Below are 25,199 nucleotides of genomic sequence, written 5' to 3'. Positions count from 1 at the left end.
AACATTTGGAGAAACTGTTTGCAATTTAAGTTATGCAAGCTAAAACAAATTACTTATCTTCTGCTTGGCATTTCTAGGAAATGAAAGAATATAACAAAGTCATTTTTGCAAAACTTTTAACTATTCTTAAATGATCAGTTTCACACTTACCATTTCATCAGCCAATATGCCATTCAATCCGTGTTTATGCAGCAGTGCTAACCAGTTCAAACCAATCTTCTGATACGGCTTGAGTTCCAAACTGTTAAGAAATCAAGCTTAACGTGTAACCATCTTTTATTTGTTTCTCCATGAAACATAACTTTACACTTATGTTAATCACAGAATGGTAAGTTTAACATTGCCTATATTTTAATGCACTTCAGATCTCCTTGTGTAGTGAAAAACACAAACTTTATTTAATCAGTCACCTGAATACCAAAGAGCATTTCTGAACTTTGTAAGTAGTTTATCTGAATTTTCATACATCTTAAATCATCAAAATGAACATTACAATAAATAACTTTCTTCTCAAATAAGTGGTCTACAACCAGTTAAAAGCAGCTCAACAACTGCTCATTTTTAAAATATGCAAAAAATTAAGTGCCCTTTAGTGGCGTCAGCACCAAACAAAAAAACTAAACACACACAAGCCACAAAACACACTCAACAGCAAGTCACCCAGTTCAGCATTTTTTGCCAAAGAAGAAACATCACCGGTAGGCTCCCTCCAAACAGTTCCCTCTTCTCAGGTTTTATTTTGACATAGCTGAAAAATCCTTTTGCTATTTACCACTAACAGCCTCCAAGTCTAATCCAGGTTGCTACTCTGGCCATTCCCACTTCACCCACCCTTCTGCTTCCTAACCCTTAGGATAATGCCCCCTACCATACCTGTTTCCATTCCTCCTAAGCTCTCTCTTTATTCCCAATATCCATTTGGAGATCCTTGCCATTTACCTCTCTGACATTAGTCCTTCCCCCCAACACATCCCTGGTGCCCCTCCCACTGGATACAGAGTTCTAGATCATTTTGTACATCTGAACTTCCTAACCAAGGCCTTCAGTCCAGCTGATAAACTTCACAAGTTTGCTCAGGTTCATTTCAATTTGGCCTCTTTGAAATAAAAGGTCCCCCCTTACAGAAACAGTTTTGTTTGGCCTTTTGTTGGAAACAAGTTGACAACTCATGATCCCATCACTCAAGGTTGGCTTCTACATTCATCAAAAACTGCAAGAAGTAAAACAAGGTATTGAGCACTGTTATATCTTTTTGGTTTTATGTTCTTATCCTCCTCACCACCTTTCCTGATACACTTAAAAACATTCATTGTACTCCCTCAAGTATTGCACATTGCTATCAAGCTCACTGAGAGCTGGTAAGTGTCAAACATTTGCAACTCTACTTTCAGAGATTGCAGTTTTGAAAATCCCAGTATTCAAGTATACCTTATTATCTGAAACCCTTGTACGTATAAAAAATGGAAAGATACCTCTGATTCAGAATGGAGGGTTGCTCTATGTTCCATCCACATCCTCCATCTTCAGTAATCCTGGTTACTTGTTTTGTCAGTTTATTTGAAATGTCTTCACATTTATTCATGAGCTTTAGAACCACGTCCCTCTCCTTCAGCAGTATCTTGCAGTTCCACACTATGTCTTCTGACAAACCAGTAGTCTTAGTCATTTTTGTAAACTGCAAAACAATAATAATAAAAAACCCAACTATGAACAGTGGTAATAGCAGCAAAGGTGCTATGGTGAAAATCCACAGCTGCTGCAGGCAGCAAGTATTTCAAGTAGCAGACAGCAACAGCATCCCAATCTCCTCTCAAAACTTCAAATATTCCTTACACGCTTGGCCCAGTGCAAAACTTTGTGAATCCACATGGAAGGTCAGCATTACAGCTCCTCACACTGTAAAACATACCTTAAAATAAAAGAAACAATTTGTCTGAAGAGTTTCTAATATAAAATACAGGAGCTTTAAACTCTTAACATCCTCAAGGAGAGGCAACGTACAGCACAAAGCAAGCTTTGAAGGCCAGGCTCACTAACAGAGCAAAACCACAAAAGGAAGGGAAAAAAAAAGTACCGATTATCATTAGATTTCCTCTTAAGCAATCCCTATTAGATACTAAAGGTGTAAGATGTAAGCACAATGTAGGCATCAAAACAAACCAACCTATGAAGAAGGCTATTAAGGTTTTGTTATGAATCTGTCCGGAGCTCAGCACTACTCAGTTCCAGTTCTAACTGTACCACAAATGGCACATTCAAAACGGATTTAGGCAGACTGAAAAAAAAAAACAACCCAGATTTAATGGCTAAAAAGTTTCCCAAAACCATGTCAGGTTTTTTGCGATCACCAAGTACTGACAGGCCCAAAAGATCAACCAGAATTGGTTCATTCTTTTCAGTTCTTCACATTTCAGTGTTGGAGGAGAATTTCTTCACTAAGCTAAGATTTACCTAAAGTCTTTTTTCTTGCAATGAACCTGACCTCCTGTGAAATCTACAAAACACAAACTTAGACAAATCTACCAGGTCATTAGCACTTGCCAACACATTTTCATGGGCAGTACCATCATCCTGACAAGGTTTTAGCACCATTTAATTTCTCCATTTTTTTTGCATAGAATCGCAGAATGGTTTGGGTTGGAAGGGACCTTAAAGATCATCCAGTTCCACCCCCCCCACCACCATGGGCAGGGACACCTTCCACCAGACCAGGTTGCTCAAAGCCCCATGCAACCTGGCCTGGACCACTTCCAGGGACGGGGCATCCACAACTTCTCTGGGCAACCTGTTCCAGTGCCTCACCATCCTCATAGTGAAGACCTTCTTCCTTATATCTAATCTAAATCTACCTCTTTCAGTTTAAAGCCATTAACCCCTTGTCCTATCACTACATGCCCTTGTAAAAAGCCCCTCCCCAGCTTTCCTGAAGGTCCCCTTTAGGTACTGGAAGGCTGCTATAAGGTCTTCCCGGAGCCTTCACTTCTCCAGGCTATGCATGTTCTTCTCCAGCATGTGTGTGTTTCATGTCTGTATTACCCTCATTTTACAGAGGGACAAACAAGATAAACCACACAAATGCATTTTCTAAACATCATAGCAAGCAAGCTGGCAGAGGACAAGTCAAGCTACCAGAATCTCAATGTAAATACAAACTAACACAAGGCCTCTCCACCACTCCTGAGCACACCAGTGTTTGAGTCAAAAGCTTGCAGCTGAGACATGTGGACAGCCCACATTCAGTATCACTGTGGCTCCCTATCCCGCAATAGCGTATTCCCTCCTATTTTGGCTGAGAAGAGATCTTTAAGTGCTGTAACTGCTCTGCCACCATGTCCTCATCTTTCCAGAACATGTGTTCCCACCTTGACCAAGGCTAACTTCCTCTGCTGCTTTGTACTCTGAGTCTACTACTTAGAGCAGAGGTTGCTTCACTCATGCTTGCTAGAAGATGCATCTAATCTAGCATCAGTTTTTATTTTTATTTTTTTTAAAATGGCTCCATGTCACAATCCTTCCTACATCAATCATGAACACATGCTTTCTCCAAGAGCTCTTGATCTCTTTTTTGTATTGAGAATTGCTACTCACCAGTCTCATTCTCACAACCTTGTGCCAGCCACAGACTTGCCATGTGACACCATGTCTTTAATTAAAACTTAAATTTTCCTAATTTTTTCCTTTTAAACTATAAAGCATTATTAATTTTGACACAGAAGCCTTACTTCTACCACTTGCTTCCTCAAGACCACACCAGTTACTTTACATTTCCTTTCTCTAAACTTTGTATCTTTACTACAATATGGATATTCTTCATTTCAGAGCCAAGAAGCCTCAAATTGCATCAAAACAGGCCCTTCAGGCCCACCAGCTTCTCCTGGATTCCATGTAGGGCCATCTACAAAAAGTGTAAAACCTTCTAATAAAATTATTTCTGCAGTAACTGGGGTCATATTTGTAATTATAGTATTTTCATGCATATTTATGCATAAATATATTTCACAGTAAAGAACAGACATCTTTCTTTTTTTATTAATGGATTTAAAGAATTGAAGAATACAAGATCCTTTGGATTTGCCATTCTTTTGTTAAAACAGAAGTAATTTCCACAGATTTTTTCTGAATCTTAAATCAGGGATCAGTTAAAATTTAACACAAGACTTTACAGGCATGTATTCTAGAATTCCTTCCTTAAAAAAAGGAGGGGTTGTATGATCTAGCTATTACATGTTAAGTAACTGATTAATATTGCCACATTGCAGAATAAAAGCAAGCTTTGTTAAGCTGAAATGTACAAGCAGGCTATGCTTTGACTCCAACAGAAATAAAAAAATAAATGGAGTGATGCCCTCTACTGACAGCCTGCCGCTACAGTTTTGGGGGTGTTTGGTTTGTTTGTGGTTTTGTTCCATTTTAAACAAAACCCAGGAAGTTTACCAACACTCATAGCTTAAACCAGGCTAAGGCACACTTGTCAACACTTGCAAAAAAGTTTGCTAAATAGACACCTCTTAAGAAATAAAGAGAGATGTAAAGACATGATTTTTAACAGGCAATTAAAAAATTTCAACATTTGTTTTGATGCATAAAGCTTTGGTTGGCATGAATATAAATCCTGTAATCTATAAATAAAGGTATGGAGAACGAAGCCATCTGTTATTAGGAGAAATTGTATTGTTTCATGTCAACACATTAACATTCATCTCCAAGTTACAACAAGAAAAAACTTTAGCCACAGGTTTACACGTGAAACACACTATGTTATGCTGTCGTGCAGAACACAAAGCAGATCCTCAGGTGGCCTTTGGTTTACTAGAAGCTCTGACATGCTCCCAGGCTTTTTTTTTTTTTTTTTTAATATGAGGTCCAAAAACATGAGACCTTCACAGACAACTGAACCTCTGAGCTTCCACAGCATGCTTCGAAGAAAGGTCCACTGTAGTCCTGGACTGCAGCACTGCCCATGCTGTATAACCGCCACACCAGCATGCTCTGCTCAGGCTTACTTTACACCACTTGAAGGCGATTTAGGATTTCACTTTACTGCCTAAGGGTGAAAGGCAGCCTCAATCTCCATCAACAAACTCCAGTTCCACCTTAAGCAGCTCCCACTTCTACCCTGATGCATTTGCTGCTTCCCTTCAGTTTGCTTGGGTCCACGGTGCTTCTGGATTTTCTTCTAGTTTGGTTTTTGTAGCAGCTTGTACATGTGCAACCAACCAAAATGAGAGATGATAAAAAAGCCAAAGCTACCCTCCCCTGAGTTTGTATCTCCTAGCTCATATGCTACTGCAGTATACAAAATATGATGCACAAGTAAGTCCATCTTTGACTGCTCAGTTCTCCCATTCCCCTAAAAGTGATAAGATAAAAATATGCTATGTCAAAATTCCTATGCAATATTTTGCATCAGTTTAACCTGCATGTACTCCTTAAGAATTTGTAATTTTTAAAAACAATAGACATTGTTTAATTCACATAAAGTCTTTAAATGTAAAAAGAGAGGGTTTATTTTGTGGTAGAATAATACCACGAATGAGAGAAACGAGAGGATACAGCAAAACTCAGATACATATGTTTCTATGCTAAAAGGAAATTCAAGCAGTTAACAGGTATAAACCTTAAAAATAAGAAGCTAAACAGCATTAAACTCCCTCCAGTTCATACCCCTGCATCTAGCAGGGGCAGTGTGAAATTGCATTGGGCACATACAACAGGCCAAGGAACAGGACGCCTCCCCAGACCCCAAAAGTTCAGCTGGGCTCCTTCCGGAGCCAGTCTTGGCTCTGCCCTTGTTCCTTGGCACACACAGAACAGGCATTACATGACCGTGTTTACAGCCTGTCTGCTGAGGAAATGGTGCTGAGAGCTGCTGTTTCCAACACTGGCCAATTCCAACAGTCTGGAAAAAAAGTGCTGTTAAAACTTAATTAAGCGCCAACGAGTTTTTTACAGGAGTGAGGGTGAGGAGGAAGGGTGATGGGTGCCCAGAAGTGCTTCCACCAAGGAAAGAAATCATGCTGTCTGCCAGCCCATAACGTGTGCCAGTGGGGTGTCACCAGGACCCCGAAGCAAACAGGAGAGGAAGGTGGGAAGCCAATGTAGGAAAGGACCCACCAGGAGGGGAGGTATCTCTAACAGCTGCCGGTTTACCAACACATCTGTCCTGAGGAGGTGTAGAGCGTGAAGCCGGTACAGAGCAGGCCTGCACCGTGAGAGGAAAACATCACTGAACACTGGCCCCGTGCACAAAAGCTACTTAACACGTGACATCAGACCAAGACACAGGGAGGTAAACTTTCCTCTTCACGCTGCCCTGCAGTCTGCTCTGGACCCTTGTCTTCGCCTTGCCCTCCACAGCCAGCCATGTTCTTGGTGCTCCTCCCTCCCTCTCCTCCTAGCCCTCACAGCCCCGCGTTCTGCTGATCGCCCTTTAGTTTGCCTACCCCTGCATCCCCATCTGCTCCCCTTGTGTTACAATCCCCAATTCCCAGCAGGGGAGAGCTGCTCCTCATGAACTACTGCTCCGGCATCTCCCATTTGGTCACCACACCTCCTCTTGTGTCCCAGCTCCATGCTTGGACTTGCTTCTACAGCACGGGCACCTGGGACCACCCTTTCAAACCTACTGCCCTCAAAAAGCAACATGCAATTTCGAGTTGTGAATACAAGGAGTACTCAGAAAGACGCTCCCTCAGAGCACACATCCCAATCTATTTTGTGACCTACTACTCTCCCTACGCACACAACACATTCGGGAGAGGCCACAGGTCCTTGCACAGAGAAGCATCACTTCTCTGAACAAGCAGACAGACACCTAAAGCCTCAAGGACATACCTGAGCACTCTTTATGCAAGTTAGTGTTTGAGAGGAGGCAATCCTGGCTAGTCGTCTCCAGCACTGAAAACTGGCTAAAAATACCCTCCTGGAAATTGTAGTTGATCTACAGTACGGGCATTTCTAAATTGCCAAGGGAATTAATCCTCATAAGCAAGGATGTTTTCAGGTCTCTCAATTTTTTTTTTTTTTTTTTGAGAAGCATGTTTGTTAAATTTTTTTCCTGTGTGTTTTAAGTGTTATCAGATCAAGCTAAACATTTGTCTTAAATATCTGCTCCAAGGAATAAGTATTTTCAAGCATTCTTAACTTCACAAGCTTGAAGTTCATTTAAATCCACCTGAAAAAAAATTCTTAGTCCAACTTAAAAAGCTTGTCTAGAATAAAAAAAAATAAATTTAATTTACATTTTCCTGGAATAAGATGTTCAATTTCCAAGTAAGTAGGCTTTAGTCCTAATCTCAGGCTGACAGCCTTAAGATCTTCCTCAATTCTAATAACGAGCAAGTGGTAACAACTTCTAGTGCTTTACATTGTGTTACAAAAGATACCATTACAGTAAAAAGAAACTTTAAAACTAAGCCAATTTCTTTAATGCTGAAAGTGAATCAGCTCTCTCCATTATTCTACCATGCTTATTAATTAGTAGGAAAAATATTGGGTCACTGAGCTACTGGATCTTTAGAAACAATTAAATCCACACCGATACAAAACATCTGCTAAGATCTGCTGCAAACTACTACTCTGGGCAAGTATTCACAATACTACATAAACATGTGGTTGCTGACAGCTGCAATCTTTATGAAAGACAAATTTTGAACACAAACAGGCCCATGCAGCTTTTCTTCTGTTAAATATTTCACACAGAGAAAAGGAGAACAGCCCTGTAGCAAATATTTCTGCAAAGAATTAAGCTCAGGCAAAATCCAACAAGTTTAGAAAGCAATAGCCGTATGACAGATGTTCTGTGAGAAGCCAAAGGCTTGGGGCAAAACGGATTTCTTTTGCAGCATACCTGCACCCTGTATTTTTTAAGTATGCTCCTCTCATCTCCCCCCCTTGCAACACCAACGTACAAAGATCATTTTGTTTTCCTTAAAAATCTGGTTAGTATCTCTTACTGTTTTGTGGTAAAACATTTCACACACCAAATAATAAATGTTATTGTTTTACCCATATTGAGGAAGTTCTGTTCTGCTCTGAAAAAAATACAAGCAGATCTTGCATACATCTGTGGGGGAGGTTTCAGAAGGCATACTGATGAAAAAACATACCAATTACTGTGTAAGAGGGCCTACACTCAATTACCGCTTTAAAATCCAAAGCACTAATACATTAAACCAAGAAAATCTGCCGTAATACACTTCAAATTTCTTACCAGGATGTTGCTCTTATAGGTCTGAAGTCTTGCAGTTAACTGAAACTGCATGAAACGTGAAGGCAACAAACAAACCATGGAAAACATTTGAAAGTAACATCCCAATGACAGTAGATATTCTACTTACCAAGAGGTATCATTTTCCCTTCTGCTGTGGATTGTGGTTTAGCCTTCTTATACTTTACCTTTTATTAATAAAAACACAGCAGCTCGCGCCACTAAAAAATGGCTGCATTACTTAGCTAGCAAAACCATGCTAGAAACTAAGCTGCAGTAGATTAAAGAAAAAAAAAATCAACCAAAAAAACCCCACACGACTGTTTCTTGTATGAAACTGAAAATATCCATGCTGGCACCTTCAGTCATGGAGCTACCCTGGAAGCTGCTGCTGCTATTCAAGTGTCTGCAGTAAAAGTCCTGCCACATTCTTGCCTCCTGCATGGGTTTTCAGCTACAAGAGCTCAGAACAGGCTAGCAAACACCTCCTTCCCAAATGAAAGCTCTAATTTCTTCTTCTGCAGTGAAATCAACCAACTTTCTATGCTACAGAGTGAGTGACAGTAATGTCAGCCAATCAGCTTGAGTTTTTCAGGAAAATCACCCCTTAATTCATTCAAAATCAGGTCATATGACACTATTTGAAATGCTATTGGCTTAGGAGGAACATAGCATTTTAGCCTAATCAGGATAAGGCCACCCATCTAAGCCTCCCTAGGCTGAAGCCACCTTGACTCTAGGCAGGCTGGGGATAGGAAAAGAAGAATGCAGACCTACCAGAGCCTCCCAGCTGTTAAAGGGCCGGAGCGCTATTATCTTCTGAGCCTTTTTCTGAGAACACTGGGGAATCAAAGCCAGTTCACTCGGGGAAGCATCCTGCAGGAAGCTGAGGATTTTCACTTTGTAGCCATCCTCCATCACTTCGTCGCTGCTGCCGTAGTCCTCGTCAAGGGAGCTACCACCATCTTCAGAAGCTGACTCGTCCTCTGATTCTTCTGTTTCTCTTTTAGTACTCCAAATGCTCCTTTTGCCTTTGTCCTTTTTCCGAATGCCGTTCTGCTCTTTCCCAGTAGATTTCTGCTTTGGCTTCTCTTTACTCTCATCACTTCTGCTCTTGGCGGAGGCTTCAGTCCAGTCAGAACCTTCACTTTTGGGAGGAAATCCCATACCTATGCATGCAACACGTAGAAGGCAACAAGTCAACATGTACTGGTTAAGTGCAAATTAAAACCCACTGTTCTTCCAAAATAAAACCTATATAGATATAAAACACCATTTTAGTATTTAATACACAACAACTCAACAGCAGGTGTTACTAAGAAAAAAAAGAAGAGAGGAGCAAACACCATGCAAGTCTGTTTAAAACATGTAAATAGTACCAACTGTGAGTACGAGATGAGCAATACTAACTAATTTGAATACTGCTCAAATAGCAGAAGGTTTTAAGTAACTATCTTCAAATACAGATGATCAACACTATGTAATATGTGTCAGCTGCAAAAGCTCCAAGGTAAGAGCAGGTAGGCAAGAACTCTGATGTATCGCTGGGATGAGATACTGGTCCCACTCCACCTGACTGCAGAGATATTAATTCTGCTGATTTCACAAAACAAGCCTAGTTTCACTATGAAAATTATATACTTTTTCCATTTTAATGCATCTCAGTACAGCATTAGAGGTGGGACAACAAAAACACGCACTTGTTAAAGAAACTGGAAGAATGAGGTATTTTAGACAAAAATAACCCTACTGTCTTAAAGTAAGATAGAGGTTATTTATACAGAATGTGAGCAAGTAATTTTCAGAAGTGACTTGTATGAGTTTTTCTTCCTTCTTTAGAAGAAAGCACTTGCAACGCTTTCTCTTCTGCCCAATCTCAGCTTGCTGCTGATTGACTCCAATCCTGATGTCCGCTTTCTCAGAAGCAGCAGCAGCAGCAGGCAAGGACCCAACCTCATGCATACTGATAGCTTTCTCTACTTGTAAAGAATCCAGTTAAGAATACTATCCTATCCCAAGAATACTTAAATAGCTGATACAGCAAAACATATAGATATCTGACAGCTGTGTAACACTGAAAAATAATCAACTCATTAAATAGCGTTTAAGTTATAACTCACAGATTTACCTGGAATCATGGTTCTTGCTCCCTACCACCTTTAATGCACGGGTATTTATAAATTGGTTACACAATTTAAGGCCTATTTCTAGTATTTTTCTCTCCTAGAATATATTTTAAAAGGATAAAATAGCATATGTCACTTGTCACCTACGCAGTTATTTGCAATTACTGATCTACAAATTACCCCAGTTAAAAAACAAAACTTATTCTTAAACAAGCAGGAAGGGAGCAGGTGTCAGCTTTGACACATTTCAAAATATATTTTATGATATACCTACAGGTACTTACAACTTCTTATATAAATCTGTGTTAGCAAGCAAAGATATTTATCGCTACTTAGAGAGCAAGATAAAAAAAATCATGACACTTCAAAAAACAGAAGAATTGAGTTTCCTTCTTTTATCCTCCCCATAATACTATTTTCAAGTATCAGTGCAAGTTTCTAGGCATAGTGCTGTCAGGACTGTTATTGCTGGACATTAGAAAATATTTGTATCACAAGTCTGTTTATCTCGGGATAAAATGGATTTTAAATCTGTCGTTACCCTCATCATCTTCTGCAAATACTCTCAGGGCCTCCAGTGCTTCATGAAACACCCAGTTATGTTCCTGAAGCACATCTCTCAGTTCCTAGTAAAAGATAAGACATTTTGTACTGTGGTAAGATAAGCAAAAGCTAAATTTCTGTGCATAATAACGTTAAGGCACTAACACTTAATTGCACACGGCAAAGAAAGCCCCTGTAAATCAGATTTAAAATAAAGGAAATCCAGAGGAGAAAAACCTTTCAATTTACCCTTATACATTCAGTTTAGGCAGAGCTGCACTCCACTTTTCAGAAGGGTAAGAACACACATAATCAAGCTTTGCTTCCAACAATTTAAAGCACAATATTAAAATGCCCTGACCAGTTGCTGAGTATCGTCAGGTACTAAACTAATACAAAGTGCACAGCATATCTAGTTGTCCAGGGGAGAAGAGTGTGAGAGAGAGGGAGGGATGATTTTTCCACGCATTTTTATAATAGGTCATCAAATTTGACTATGCCAGGCTTGTCACAGGACCAAAAAGGTAGGATGAGAAGTTCCATATAGAGCTGATTACATCCAACTGCTCTGAGTTCAGGGCAAATTACATTCCAAAAGCAGCAACAGAGAAGACCTTCCTACCCTGGGCTCTTTCCAAGAGTGCTGCTGGTGTAAGGACTGTTTCATTTGGACTATCAACAGCTGCAATTCTCTTAAGAAGTCAAAACCTGATATGCCATCAGGAGACATGAGCTCACCTCCTTATCCAATCCAGGGAATGTATTTTGCAGCTTCTTCACAAGCATCTCCTGCCTCTCCCATTGTCTTTGGGGTTCTGACTCATCCAGCTATGTTAAAAAAAAGAAACCTATTAGGTTTAATGTAAATTACAAGCATAGAAACAGAAAAAAACCCCAACAATTCAGAACAATCAAGCCTAATCAATATTGCTTACCCTTAAAGACCCACTCTAAATTACAAAAGCACTTAAGACAAATCCAAGCTGCAGAAGCGATTCCTCATACATAGCCAATGATCAAAAAGACCAAAACTTTCATAAGCATAGAAAATGTCTTCAGTCATAAAAGACTGGCATTCTTTACTTGATAAGCATACACAGTGCAAAGTTACATACCAAAATAGAAATAATTTAGAACTATCTAGTTTGTATTTCTTTAAAACAAAAAGTTAGTAGTGATTCTGCATGATACTTAAGGCAGAAGATGGCATGGTTAACAGTCAGTCACTTAGGTTAGATTACCAAGCATGCAGTATTTAACCCACCATAAACATGTCAAATGGTGTGTTTATGTGAAGATTTACAGGTAAAAAGAAAAATCCACAAATACTGTGTCACAGCACCATGGAGTCACATCAAAAGCTGGCAAAAGTTTTCATCAACAATAGCTTCACTAACAGCTATTATCAGCCTGCAAAAAGGGAGGTTTCTTATGAATAAGTACCAAAACTTCCACATGCCACAAGCTGCTCTGTTATGTATTCACCACAAAGAATTATGCAACTTCCTTCGCACAGCTTTGAATGCAAAGTGGTTACAGATCTACTTATCTACAGCAGAGATGCCAACAGGTTTGATCAATAGTTACTTCGCTGAATGATGCCATTTGCTGAAATAGCACAAACCAGATCACCCAGAAGCACTCCAAGTAACAGAGGACAGCTCCTTTCCTCAACGAGCCTATGGTATTATTAAGAGTACAGCTACAGTATGTACAATAGCTGGCAAAAGTATGTTCTATTCTCAGGAACAAGACAAAAAGGAAGAGTGAGAAGAAAACCCTGCAAGTTTTCTCACGATGATTCTCTAGTATGAATTCTAAAAACCCATGTTTCTGCTTTATTTTTCCCAATTCTTCCCTTTTTAACTGTAATGGAACTGTTAACCACAGAAATCAAACTGCTGCATGAAACCAGGTCCAGTGAAGCATTGTTTGCTAGTCTGGCTGGGTAATAATTCAGTAAAGTCTCCTTTGTAACCTAACCCAGGGGTTTCATGAGAAAGAACAAACCCAAATTCTGGCAAATCTTGCCTCACAAATTTCACAGCTGTCCTCCAGGAAGTAGAGGACTATGTGAGTAATATTATTTATGCTTTCATGGAAAACTCTGCATTTTCTTCATTGTTTTTCTGAGGACAATTTTTGGTTAAATTTCAACAGAGATAGTCACCATCCTCCATCCAGCCTCCAGTATTTACTGTAGAATTCCCTTTCTCTACCCTAAATGGTTTTCAAGGATGTCTACTGGGATGCCTGGGAGCTGACCTCATGACAACACTGTAGGACTGTGCATAAGATCTGCCAAATACCAACCTGAATGCACCAGGATAATTACATAGGTCCTATCTATTAGCAGAGATCAAAAGTAATCATTCCTTTAAATGCAACCAATTCATTCCTTTAAAGATTTCCCTAAATCATAGTTTCAAATTGTCCTGGTTTCAGTTGGGATAGAGTTAATTTTCTTTCTAGTAGCTGGTATAGTGCTATGTCTTCGATTCAGTATGAGAAGAATCTTGATTACACACTGATGCTTTCAGTTGTTGTCAAGTAATGTTTAGTCTAAGTCAAGGATTTTTCAGCTTCTCATGCCCAGCCAGCAAGAAGGCTGGAGGGGCACAAGAAGTTGGGAGGGGACACAGCAAGGGCAGCTGACCCAAACTGGCCAAAGGGATATTCCATACCGTGTGATGTCAAGCCCAGTATATAAACAGGGGAGTCGGCCTACGGGAATCGCTGCTGGGGACCTAACTGGGCATTGGTCAGCGAGTGGTGAGCAACTGCATTGTGCATCACTTGTTTTGTATATTCCAATCCCTTTATTATTATTATCATCATCATCATTATTAGTTTCTTCCTTTCTGTTCTATTAAACTGTTTGTATCTCAACCCGTGAGCTTTACCCGGTTTTTTTTTTCCTGATTCTCTCCCCCATCCCACTGCCGGGTCAGGGAGTAAGTGGCTGCATGGTGCTTAGTTGCCAGCTGGGGTTAAACCACAACACAAATATATACATAAACAACATTACTTCTGTAACACAGAACAGTAGCAACAGATGTTAAACTTCATCTATTTGAGGAAACACAAGGAATGACCTGATGAGGCAAGGTGATCTGTAGCCTTTAACTCCCACTGATGTTCACAAGAACTGAATAGTATCACAGCCTCACATACTGCTACCTGCCATCAACTACTTACTTCCACAAAAGCAGTGAACAGGCTATTGGGATACAAATCCACAAATGCTAAAGAACAAAGCAGGTAATTCCATTCAGAATTGCCAAGGAGAAGAAAGTAGAAAAACCTCATTCAGATGGCAAGATTTGAATTTGACTGGATTTTCTGATAAAACACACCAACTTCATGACACCACTGTCATTGGCCAAGTCAGCTAATTCCACTTATTTTACAATGCACAGAGAGAAAAAACAGTACTTACGTAATTAGCTTTTGGCTTTTTTGTGACTTGCTCATTTCTGGTTTTGCAATTTGTTGGAGAACCTTTTAGTTTCCTTTTACGAGAGGCAGCTTTAAAAAGAATTGAGGCAGAAAAGAAGAATTAATTACTTTCATCAAGCTCACCCCAAAAACAGTAGGATCATTCAACCAACACTATAGTAGCTATTTATTAACTGCACAAGATGTTTACCAGTCTCCATAATAGTTTCCTATTATAGTCCACAGATACATTGAAACTTCAAGCAAAGCATCTGCTTTAAAGTATGTTTATTTATGTCTGAGTTTTCTTTAGTAGTTTGGCAATTAATCAAGCGATTACCTCACATACATAACTGAAACAGCTTTTTTTTTTTTTACTTTATTTATAATTGCCAAGTGTTTTACACACAAGTTGCATAAAGGTATGTATCTGCCTGTCTTTATTCAAGTACACTGCTTTTGGAAAGTTGGCATTTAATCAAGGTTGAACCCCAATCATAAGTTGGAATATGTACACCACTGCCAATCTGGAAGTGCTGATGACTAATTTCTGGCTCAAGTGCACACCAGAGAGGTTACCACCAAACAGTTTTCAACATTAATTCCAAATGTCTGAAAGAAAACTGTGCCTATTAAGTCAGTGATAACTAAACATCAGCAATAACTATACTACTTACAAACAGTCCATATAAGCCAGAACTTTCTGAATGTTTTTGGGCCCCAGTGATTATCAAGAGATTATCACTTAGCATTAAGACCTGCGCCATCAGGCACATTTTCTGACTGCCACCGTGCACAGCTCATGAAGGAAAGAGCACATTACCACTATTTCTGCACATTCACTTTGCTTGAAGCAGCAACTGTTACCAGACCAAACTATTGTAAAAGTTTCTAGACCGTGATCTGGACTAGTACTGCAAGTTGTATCTTTTTTCCAAGAATGACTGCCTGCAGAGCTTTGATGTCTGATACTAGCATCTCTGGCCAACCTGCCCTCCCAGACTGCCAAAGGAGACCAGGGAACAAGCACACACAGACACACACACACAAAAAGCACGCTTACTTTCCAATCCAAAAGACTGTTCAGATGATCAAAATAGTTTTAGTTGTGGAAAATTAAGTAGCCATATCTTTGCACAAAAAGATATTTTGCATTGAAATATTTTCAAATAAACTTTCTACTAGACTCATTCACTCTCTCTGACAACAGAGACGTGACATATAAATATTTTTTTAAAATAAAACATTAAAACATCCCAAAGGCAGAAAAGTAAAGCATCGGCAATTCTTCCTTTCATGAAGGATTTGGCAAGAGATACTAGAAAACACTGATAAGATTTTTTTCAAAGTCTATGTATTTTTATATATATCAGTATAAATATATGCAAGAGACACAGTTCAAAGCATCCCAAGAATGTGCCAATGGAGGGGAGGCAGCTCTCCCTCACCATTCAGACCTTGACCTTTCTGCCCAAGAACCTCATTTAAACAATATTGCCAGGAAAAGCCATGCTACTAGCTTAAGTCTGAGTAACGTGTTTGTCTTGATATCAAAGCTAAGGGCTGTTGAGCTGCTGTTGGGTAAAGCTCTCTAAGTCATGGGGGCCTCATGCTATTACTGCTTAAGCTCAGTTAAAACTGCACTCAGGATGGATAATTTGTAATACGAACAGTGACCCTGCAAACCTCTTTGCCCTAAAAAATACACAGGCTCCATATAAGAGTATTTCAAAGATCTCCCTGCTTTGAAGTCATGGGCTGAGCACTCAATAGTCTCTGAAGAAAGCCTGAGCATGAGCCATTTTAGAGGCAATTAGACTGTAGCAAAGGATCTGGATAACCATGGTCTCGGAAACTTATCAACACAGAACTCTTCAGAAATCAACCTGTGGTCTTCTGAAACCCACCACATCAGAAAGTTGGGATTTTTTTTTGTCATTTGCAGAAGACATTCACTTTGCAAAGTACACTTAATTATCCCTTCTTGTGTTAAGGAAGCATACAGCTGAGGGGATGAAGAAACTCTACTACTGCTAGACGGGAAGCATCCTTGGAGCGGAGGCAGGGCCCACTGGGACTTCGAGGAATTCTTGTCCTGTCTATAAATTTTATCATTAACAAGCAACGAGAAAAGCAGCTCCAGGGTTTCAAAATTTGAAGAGGCATCTGTAGTTACTTCCACTGTTATTTGCTGCTACCGCTACAAAAAAACCCCAACTTATTACTGTGACTTCCCCCACCACTACAAAAGAAACAGTCATTTCTGCCCGTTCAAAAAGCAGTGAATATCAGACAGGTTTACATGAGGCTTCAGCTCAGAAGCACCCTCACTGATTTCATGTTTTTCAAGATGTATGGAAAACAACACCAGAAACAAATCACAAGCAGCAGGTATTAATATAACTTCACATCTTTTTCATACACATTTTCAGAGTGTCACATCTAATCTTTATACTTATAAGTCATTCGCAGTCCTTCTTAGTTTAGCTATATACAACTACTAAATTTGGGCTATAAATACGAGTTTGTCATTTTGAAAGGATAGAAAAATTCGAGGACCTCAGCCACGCTTTTTTAGCAAAGCCATGCTTCACAAAACTGGATCTTGTCCCTGACCTCTCACACAGTGAGCACTTCACAACAAGTAAAGCATATCATAAATTGACATAGATAAGCAGATGTTCATTAATGTCTCCATTTTTAAAAAATGTGTCCAAAATGAGGTGATTTATACCATCACTTTCAGGCATGCTTACTCCTAACTAAATATTTTATACAACAGCTGTGATTAGTGAGAATTTTGCTGCCAAGAAGATTTTTCTGTGGGCTCATATTGAAAGGATGTGAAACAGCATTCTTAGATGAACACAAAAATGGCCAAAAGGCAGCACCTACATACCAGAAATCAAAGTGGTTTAGTTCAAACACTGTGAACTGCAACAAAGTTTAAGGACATATATTAGCTTAAATTGTTTTAATATTAATCAAAACCCTTGAAAAGTAATCATAGTCTTCCAGGAAGGGATTTTCCAGGAACAGCAGCACTCAGAAGTAGTATGTCCCTCAACAATATGCCAGCTTTAGTTTTCTATTGCCAGCATCCAAGAAGTCCCATCTATAGACTCTGATCATGCACAGTGATAATCTCAAAAAGTTGGTCTGGTTGGGTAAAAAAAGAAACAACAAAACAAAACACAAAAGCAACCTTTCATTAAAATTAGCCCAATGTTTTAAAGCTTTCCGATAATTGTTAGAAATCTTTGAAGTTGCATATAAAAATCAGAAGATGAAAATACGGTACATACAACAGGGGGAACCAAATAGGCAAAATATCTTCTACTTTAGAAAGGGAGTAAAACTGTTCTCCCACAGCACATGAGCTTTCTAGATATATTGCCTCCAAATACATAGGATACTACATGAAAAGACATATGAACCTCTTAGAACAACTAAAATAACCGAGAGTGATCAGAAATAGCTTTTTCCATCATATCCAAACCATGACAATCTCTCAGGAAAACCATGGACAACTGAACTGCAAACAGATGGAGACTGCTGTTTATAAACGATGTTAATATTCATACCAACCTTCCATTCTTCCCCCACCAACTCCAGTAAATCAGTCAAAAAGATTAATATAAGAGAAAAGATTTAGCCCTGGACTTAGGTGACGTCAAGAAACAAACCCAAAGCCCAAGAATGATGACCCTTTTACATGCTTACACACTCCGACATCATGTGTTGGGTTTTTTGGTTTGTTTTGATAACAGCATGAGACTATATAAATTCAGATGCAGAACAAAAAACCCTAAATAAGCTCTGAGGGCTCAAAGGCATGGTTTGGGGGATGTTTTACTAAAGAACCATGGGGATTTGTCTACAGTTTAAGACTAATAGTTCTTATTCAGAATTACAAGCAAGTCTTGAAGTCAGCCTGAAAAGAAAATTGTGATGGACCCTGACGCAAACAATATCTAGTTATGAGTGGCTACATACTCCAGTATATTTTTTTCATACCACCCGATTTCTCACCTACAACATTTAGAATTACTATTGCTAACTCATTACTATTTGGCTCAACTTCTGGGCAAAGAAGGCACCAGCAAGAACAGAAATCACTTAAGGACCCACACGTAAAGCAATCCTGAGCTTCACAGAAAAAACTCCCTTTTTTGTTCTATTTTTGGATTTTGGTCCGCATCCTCTATTCATCTTTCCTCTTGCAAAGCCTGTAATTTCAGGTTTGTATTATTACAATAAACAAACAATAGTATAACTTTTAGCCTATGCTTTGCCACTTTTTAAATACCTCCCAATCAAGTTTACTTCACTGAATTAGCTACAGCTTCTAAAGTTTTTTTGTTTTTTTTTTCTTGTTAAACATACCTTCATCATTGAACTTCAAACCAGCAGCTATTGCTTCATCCATTGTGCGTGCTGATTGTATCAACTGCAAAAAAAAGTCAACTGCTAAGTGGTAAGATTTAATCCAGTAGAACAATGGAGGATAATGACAGATCAGGGTGATTGAAATACACTTTAAAAAACACATCAAAAATACATGTATTATAAAATCCAAAACCAAAATTAACAGGTACCAAATTAGCTAGACTGATCACATAAGCTGTATTTGGAAACACTTTAAAAAAACCTACTGGAAAACCTTTTTAATACAATCTCATTTATTGTCGCTTTTTTCCTACTTCACAAACATGCTATGCAGGTTTACCTAAAAGCTTTTTTCCAAGGCCTATTCAATGTTACTATCACAAAACCAGATGATCCAAAAAACTGATTTCTTAACTCATAAAATGTCTGCATACTGTTACGTCACACTGGCCAATTTCTGGAAAGCACATTTCATGACACTGCTAACATGCCTCAAAGTTTATCTATACTTCCCTGCAGTCCTAGATTCTTTCTCCATCTATGTGCAATCTCAAAACAGATCATTTTTACAAATTAATTGGACGTTGAGACTTTTAGAATGCTTTCTTCAAGTGAGATAACTGCAACAGAAGGAAATGGCCTAAAGGTTACAAATACGAAAAAACATAAAAAATGAAGTTATGAGGAATCCCAATTCCTAAGTATCTGTCCATGTTTGTAAACAGCATCTTACAATTTTGATAGGAACACACAATTTCCTTTTCAAAAGGCTCATGATTTTTCCTTAACAGCCTTCATCAGTTGCGTAGCGTTTGTCAGGACAGACTGTTCCAGATTCTCCATCTTCCTTCAAAAAGCGTTGTGGCTATGTAACTGCGGACAAAAATTTGCACACCCTCTATGTACTACAAAGTTCTACTGATACAGGAGCTATCTTGCACTCTGAGAATAAATACCATCAGCACAACGTACCACTGAGTAGTTAAAAACACCACTGCAGTCACAAAACAGCAGCCAGACACACATGTCATTTCTAGCTACTTTCTAAGCTACAATGAACTGTTATCACTCTTTGGTTTAAATACATTCTTCATGGACAAAAACTGAAACTTCATACATTCTGAACATCTACATTGTAAATTTCATTACAACGTCCAGGAAAAAATTCCAAAACTGCTGTTTGCAACCCCTTCTTTCTTCCTACTGTAGAGAGCCTAAACATAAAGCTTGATCCACTGGGAAAAAAACACCCAGCAAGGAGCACCAGTAAAATTTCTATATTACTTTAGTGACATTTCAACAACCAGGAAACTTAACAGATTAATTTAAACACATTTAGCTTTGAACACTAAAGCTAGTGAAACCTATTTACACATCAGCACTGAAAAGTAACCTTGCTACAAGTGTATTTTACTGTAATAAGTTATCATAAGGTTACTGTTGATTTGTATTGTGCATTGGACAATGGCCAAGAGTATCTCAGTGTCCTGGTTTTGGCTGGGATAGAGTTAATTTTCTTCTTAGTAGTTGATACAGTGTGTTTTGGATTTAGTGTGAGAATAAGGTTGATAACAGACTGATATTTTAGTTGTTGCTAAGCAGTGCTTATGGCAAGTTAAGGATTTTTCAGTTTCCCATGCTCTGCCAGCAAGCAGGTGCACAAGAAGCTGGGAAGGAGCATGGCCAGGACAGCTGACCCAAACTAGCCAAAGGGATATTCCATACCATAGAACATCATGCTCAGTATATAAACTGGGGGGAAGTTGGCTGGGAGGGGTGGATCACTGCTTAGGCATCAGTCAGTGGGTGGTGAGCAACTGCATTGTGCATCATTTGTCTTTTCTTGGGTTTTATTTCTCTCTCTTTTTTGTTACATTCCTTTTCATTACAATTATTATATTTTATTATTGTTATTATTACATTCTATTTTACTTTAGTTATTAATCTCAACCCATGAGTTTTATTTCTTTTTGATTCTTGTCCCCATCGCACTGGGAGCAGGGAAGAGTGAGCAAGCAGCTGTGTGGCTAGAGTTAAACCACAACACTCAGGTTCACATGTCAGCATAATCAGAATAAATTACAGTAAGTTCAAATCTACTCTCTTTTTGCCTCACTGGAACTACTAAAGGCTTTGAGTATTAAATTTCATAAATGCAAGGGTGCAACATTTCATCTGCTGAAGAAGACGGCTATGATTTCACTCATTCTGCATTTAATCAGTTAGCTGCACTCCAACAACAGCTGTTATCAGTAGTTATCAACCAAGACAGCTATAACTAAGATTAAACATCACAACAGAAAGAAATAATAGAAAAAATTTCTATATACTGGAATTCACTATTGCCAAGTTGATCTAAAGGTTTTTTAATATATTTTTATATATATAAAGAGTGTGTGTGTATATATACTCATTTTTAAATATATATAATTGTCTATGTAAGCATGTGTATATGGAAACATTACATAGCTGCAGTTCCCCTAAAATACATTACTTTGATATACCCTTTTGCTAATAAGAATTAAGGCTGTTCCCTCTAATAAAGACAGAGGCTCAGCAGTACTGCCTACAAAATAGTCATCAAAATAAATCAAAAGAACAGCGTATTATTACTTGTAGTAATTCTTGGTCAGTTCTTTGGGGAAAAAGTTCCTTCAGTGTTTGCAGCTTTGCATCTCTTATGTCTTCCTCTACACTCTTTACAGCTGGCAGCTGATCCCCACCATTTACATATGCCAACTGGGGTAGTTCATCTTCAGGCTGTTCATCATCATCAGACTGTTCAGAGCTGCGGGGGGGGGGGGGGGGGGGGGGGGAGGAGAAAAAGAATTTAAATTTATTTTTGCATATGAATGTTTTACTCTACCAGAACATTACTGTAAATCAAAACCAACAGGATCGCACAAAATGTGTTTAGATGCATTCAGTAACAGTGAATCACCTTGTACCCAAAGTGATACCTCCTATTCAGGACAAAATAAAGCATATATGATTAAGAAGAGTCTTCTGTTTGCAGTAAACACATTTCAACTTCGCAAAGGAAAGAAGAAAGGAGGAACAGATAAGGGAAATACCATGACTTACCCTCGTATTGTGCTATAAAAGGTTACTTGCCAATTTAGAACAACCATCTTAATACATTTCATCATTTCAGCTACCTGAATTACATCACACCATCTCAACTTTGTCTCAAACAGTCTTGCTAGTATTTAATTGCCCAACAGATAAACAGATGTAAGATAAATTCTTTGTAAAAACTTTCCAGGTGCAGTATCAACTCTGTCCTAGTTCTCAGCTCTCTGAGAAAGAAGATTCAAAAATCCTTATGCAGTGTCTTAAACATCTAAACATGGGAAGAACCTTTCTGAAAAAAGCAAAGTCCTGAATTTACTGGAAGATTTATTATTAGAGCTAACCTGCAGGAAAAGCAATCCCTATATATTTTTCACAATACTCAGTTGCACAGAGAAGACTGAATTTAAGTACAGGTCTCCCATCCTACTACCCTCCATAGACATATAAAAATCTCCTTTCCTGAATGAACATTAATTAAAATGTATGGAGTTTGCCATTTCATAGAGACTTCACCATCAGAAAGGCTTGCCTGCAGGCCTCTTCACATGGATACAGGTAAAAGACTACAAAGAAATCCATTTTTCCTCACTATCTTTCTTTAGCAGTTGCAACAGACAGATTGCAATACAATTGTGAAAAAAGTTGTAACATGCCACTTATGTAGAAGATACACACTATTTTGAGACAAATGTTCATCAAATAATCCTTTTCTCCCTATCCTGTTCAAAAGGCACACACAGCCATGTGGACTCTCTGGTTGTGCTTCTCAGAGTAAAAAAAAAAAAAATTAAAAAAATCCTCAAAACAAAAAATAACCTGAATTCCTCTTCAATCCACCAAGCCATTTAGTTATAAGCTTCAGAAGGTGAATCCAGCATCCACTTTAAAAAAAGTCTTAGTGAAAGGGTATATTAAAATTCTATTAGGATGTTTCAGATCTTCTTGCCTTGATAAGGAAAAAAGTTTCTTTATAAACTGCATTTGAAAATGCAAATAAATTAAATGGATATGGTAAAACTGCAATTCTCTATCCTTTTCTACTGGGGATTAACATCTAGATACTTGTCAAGAAAGCCAGAGTTGTACACATCATAATCTTGTCCTCTCTGTATAATCACATACTTATCAAGCATGAAAAAACACTCATTTAACCACTAAATGAATATGACTCCAACCCACAAAATCTGTGTCAGAGTTCTGCTTTTTTCCAACAGAGTCCAGACAGCAATTCTGCTAGGGAAGCTTGCAGCACTGCTTTCTGCTTTATCCCTTATTCAGGGTAAGGGGGCTAGGATACCCTGCAAAAAATAAAAATTTCACAAAACCCTCAAACACTAGGTAAAACATGCACTAAAATGCACAGTGCAAAGACACTCGACTGACTGATTCTGTGCAAAGCCAGGCTAAATTCAGCACAAGCCAGAGCTCATAAACCTGGCCAGATCCAAGCTAACTTCTGCCACGCTCTCAATTTGTTTATTAGCTCAACCAGAATGCCACTTATGAGACAGCTTAGTGGGTTCAGTATACATCAATTAGCACCTGAGCCAATACACCGTGCCAAAGTGTCAGGCACTGGGGTGCCTAGTGTGTAAGAGACTGGTGGCTCCACAGGAATAATGAAGAATACAAGAGGATGTAGCTTATGTTCATCAATCCCACCAGGAGCCACTTTGCTGTCCATCTCTCACTCCCAGTAATCGGAATACAGTATAGAAATAACAAGCTGTGGCTCCGCAAGTTGGATCCTGCATGGCTTATTAGTGTCGGCTCCACATGGTACAAAACTGCTTGTACTGCTTCCAAATCAGGTTGATCCCAGAAGCAGTGTAACTATGTTCACACAGCACTTCACACAAGCCAATTAGGTGCATGCAAGCAGCTTGCCGGCTCTGTACCCTTGCACAATTTACAACTTAAACCATAGACAGAAACAGAAGTTCGCTCTGCTAACTACTAAATTTATTTATTTTTTTCTTACCAAGCATCTGCCTTAAGTTGAAACTTCAGGGAAGATGCATTAAAAAAAATATTCAAGAACTTCAGGTAATAGCAGCAGGGAAAGGCATTATTGCATTTCTGCTGACAAGCTCCAGTAACTCCATATTCTGTGTAAGGACTGAAAAATTTGAGAAGAGACTACGCCTGTTAAGGTTGCTATTCCCATAAAAGTTTTCCACAGATTATTTCAGCCAGACTTTTAAAAAGGCAGGTTAAGCCATCTTGTTTTGCTTACCACTAGAACATTTAAGGGGCACAGACAATTACCATATTTCAGTCACACAGACATATAACTAGCAGGTAATAAATAGCAGGGGTTTCTTTAAACCATTCCAACTGGTTGTGTGAGATGTCTGTCTGCATCTTATCTCTCCTGCGCTCTCCATGATGCCTTTTTAGCACCCACACAAGTGACTTGCATTACTTATTTTCTTCTCCCAGCTTATTCAAAAACATAAATTTCCAAATCACTAAAAAACCCCAACTTTTCACTAAGCATAACAAACACATCAGGCAACTAATACTTTACTTTAGCTCAGGAACTCTTATACTACACACTGAAGCTCTACTTGCTTTCCTGTCCACTATGGTTTCATAAGAAAAAGAAACGAGCTAACATCAACTCCAATACAGTTTAAAACTAATAAAGCAAATATTTTATGGATAAGCTTCCAAGTGCCATTAGAAGGATTTCAGAGGGACAAATGCACAAACACATAATGAACACCACACGTATCATTCAACATCACAGAACTCCTCCCTCCTAAGTGTCTTCTCTGAGAAAATGGCTTAAGATCTGGATTCTTCTTCCCTGGAAATCCAGTGAAGTTTAGTTATGGGCAGGTAAATCACAAGCCAGTAAACTAGAACCTAGCCTCTGATTTTCAAGTCAGTATTTCAAATTAGAATATCACATCAGGTTGCACAAACATTACAGAAAACTTGTTTAAAGCATACATTACAACCGCATCTCTCCTTGGAGCCCTGTTTTCTTTTGCAGCACTGAAGTTTCTTGGTTCTTCATCTTCGCTGTCTGAAGACACATCTAGGAACTGTACCCCTCTTCGATGCTTGAAATAAGATCGTTTTCTTGTTCTCTTGGCTTCAGGAGTTTCTGGGATGGCAGAGTACCGTATGCAAGCAATTTCAACAGGAGAAAAGATAGGAGACAATGACTTAAGACTTCAAATATTTATCTGTACTTAGAGCATCAGACAGCTATGATTTCATCCTTATACACAGCAACCATTTAAAAAGAACTCACATCCTTATGCATGGAAGATTCCTGTAAGCTGTATACCTCAGTGGTAACTTACCTGGCAAAAGATCCTCAGCCCTCTTAGATCAAACAAATAACTTTTATACCACAAAGTTTAAGAGATCGTGTATTTCATGTTAATAACTACTTATAAATACAT

The 25,199-nt window shown here is 38.7% G+C and overlaps 1 protein-coding gene across 4 annotated transcripts in view; it reads right to left on the bottom strand.

Annotated features, from left to right (window-relative positions):
• Window positions 1-25,199, bottom strand: part of SMARCAD1 (SNF2 related chromatin remodeling ATPase with DExD box 1) — a 47,874-nt gene that overhangs the window by 12,233 nt on the left and 10,442 nt on the right. For all 4 annotated transcript variants that reach the window (XR_012650796.1, XM_075030727.1, XM_075030734.1 and 1 more), the window contains exons 3-11: window positions 24,739-24,895; window positions 21,319-21,493; window positions 18,703-18,766; window positions 14,318-14,406; window positions 11,617-11,706; window positions 10,877-10,961; window positions 8,987-9,378; window positions 1,473-1,675; window positions 151-241 (exon numbers count right to left, since the gene is read on the bottom strand). Coding sequence is in view for 3 of the 4 variants with exons in the window: in XM_075030727.1 (XP_074886828.1) it covers window positions 151-241; window positions 1,473-1,675; window positions 8,987-9,378; window positions 10,877-10,961; window positions 11,617-11,706; window positions 14,318-14,406; window positions 18,703-18,766; window positions 21,319-21,493; window positions 24,739-24,895 (1,346 nt within the window). In the remaining variant the exon portion in view is untranslated. The remainder of the gene's footprint in view (window positions 1-150; window positions 242-1,472; window positions 1,676-8,986; window positions 9,379-10,876; window positions 10,962-11,616; window positions 11,707-14,317; window positions 14,407-18,702; window positions 18,767-21,318; window positions 21,494-24,738; window positions 24,896-25,199) is intronic.

Source organism: Buteo buteo, chromosome 1 (genome assembly GCF_964188355.1).
Source record: "Buteo buteo chromosome 1, bButBut1.hap1.1, whole genome shotgun sequence".
Lineage (NCBI taxonomy): Eukaryota > Metazoa > Chordata > Aves > Accipitriformes > Accipitridae > Buteo > Buteo buteo.
The sequence above is the reverse complement of the archived record's forward strand: the minus strand, read 5'-3'. Positions and strand labels throughout refer to the sequence as shown.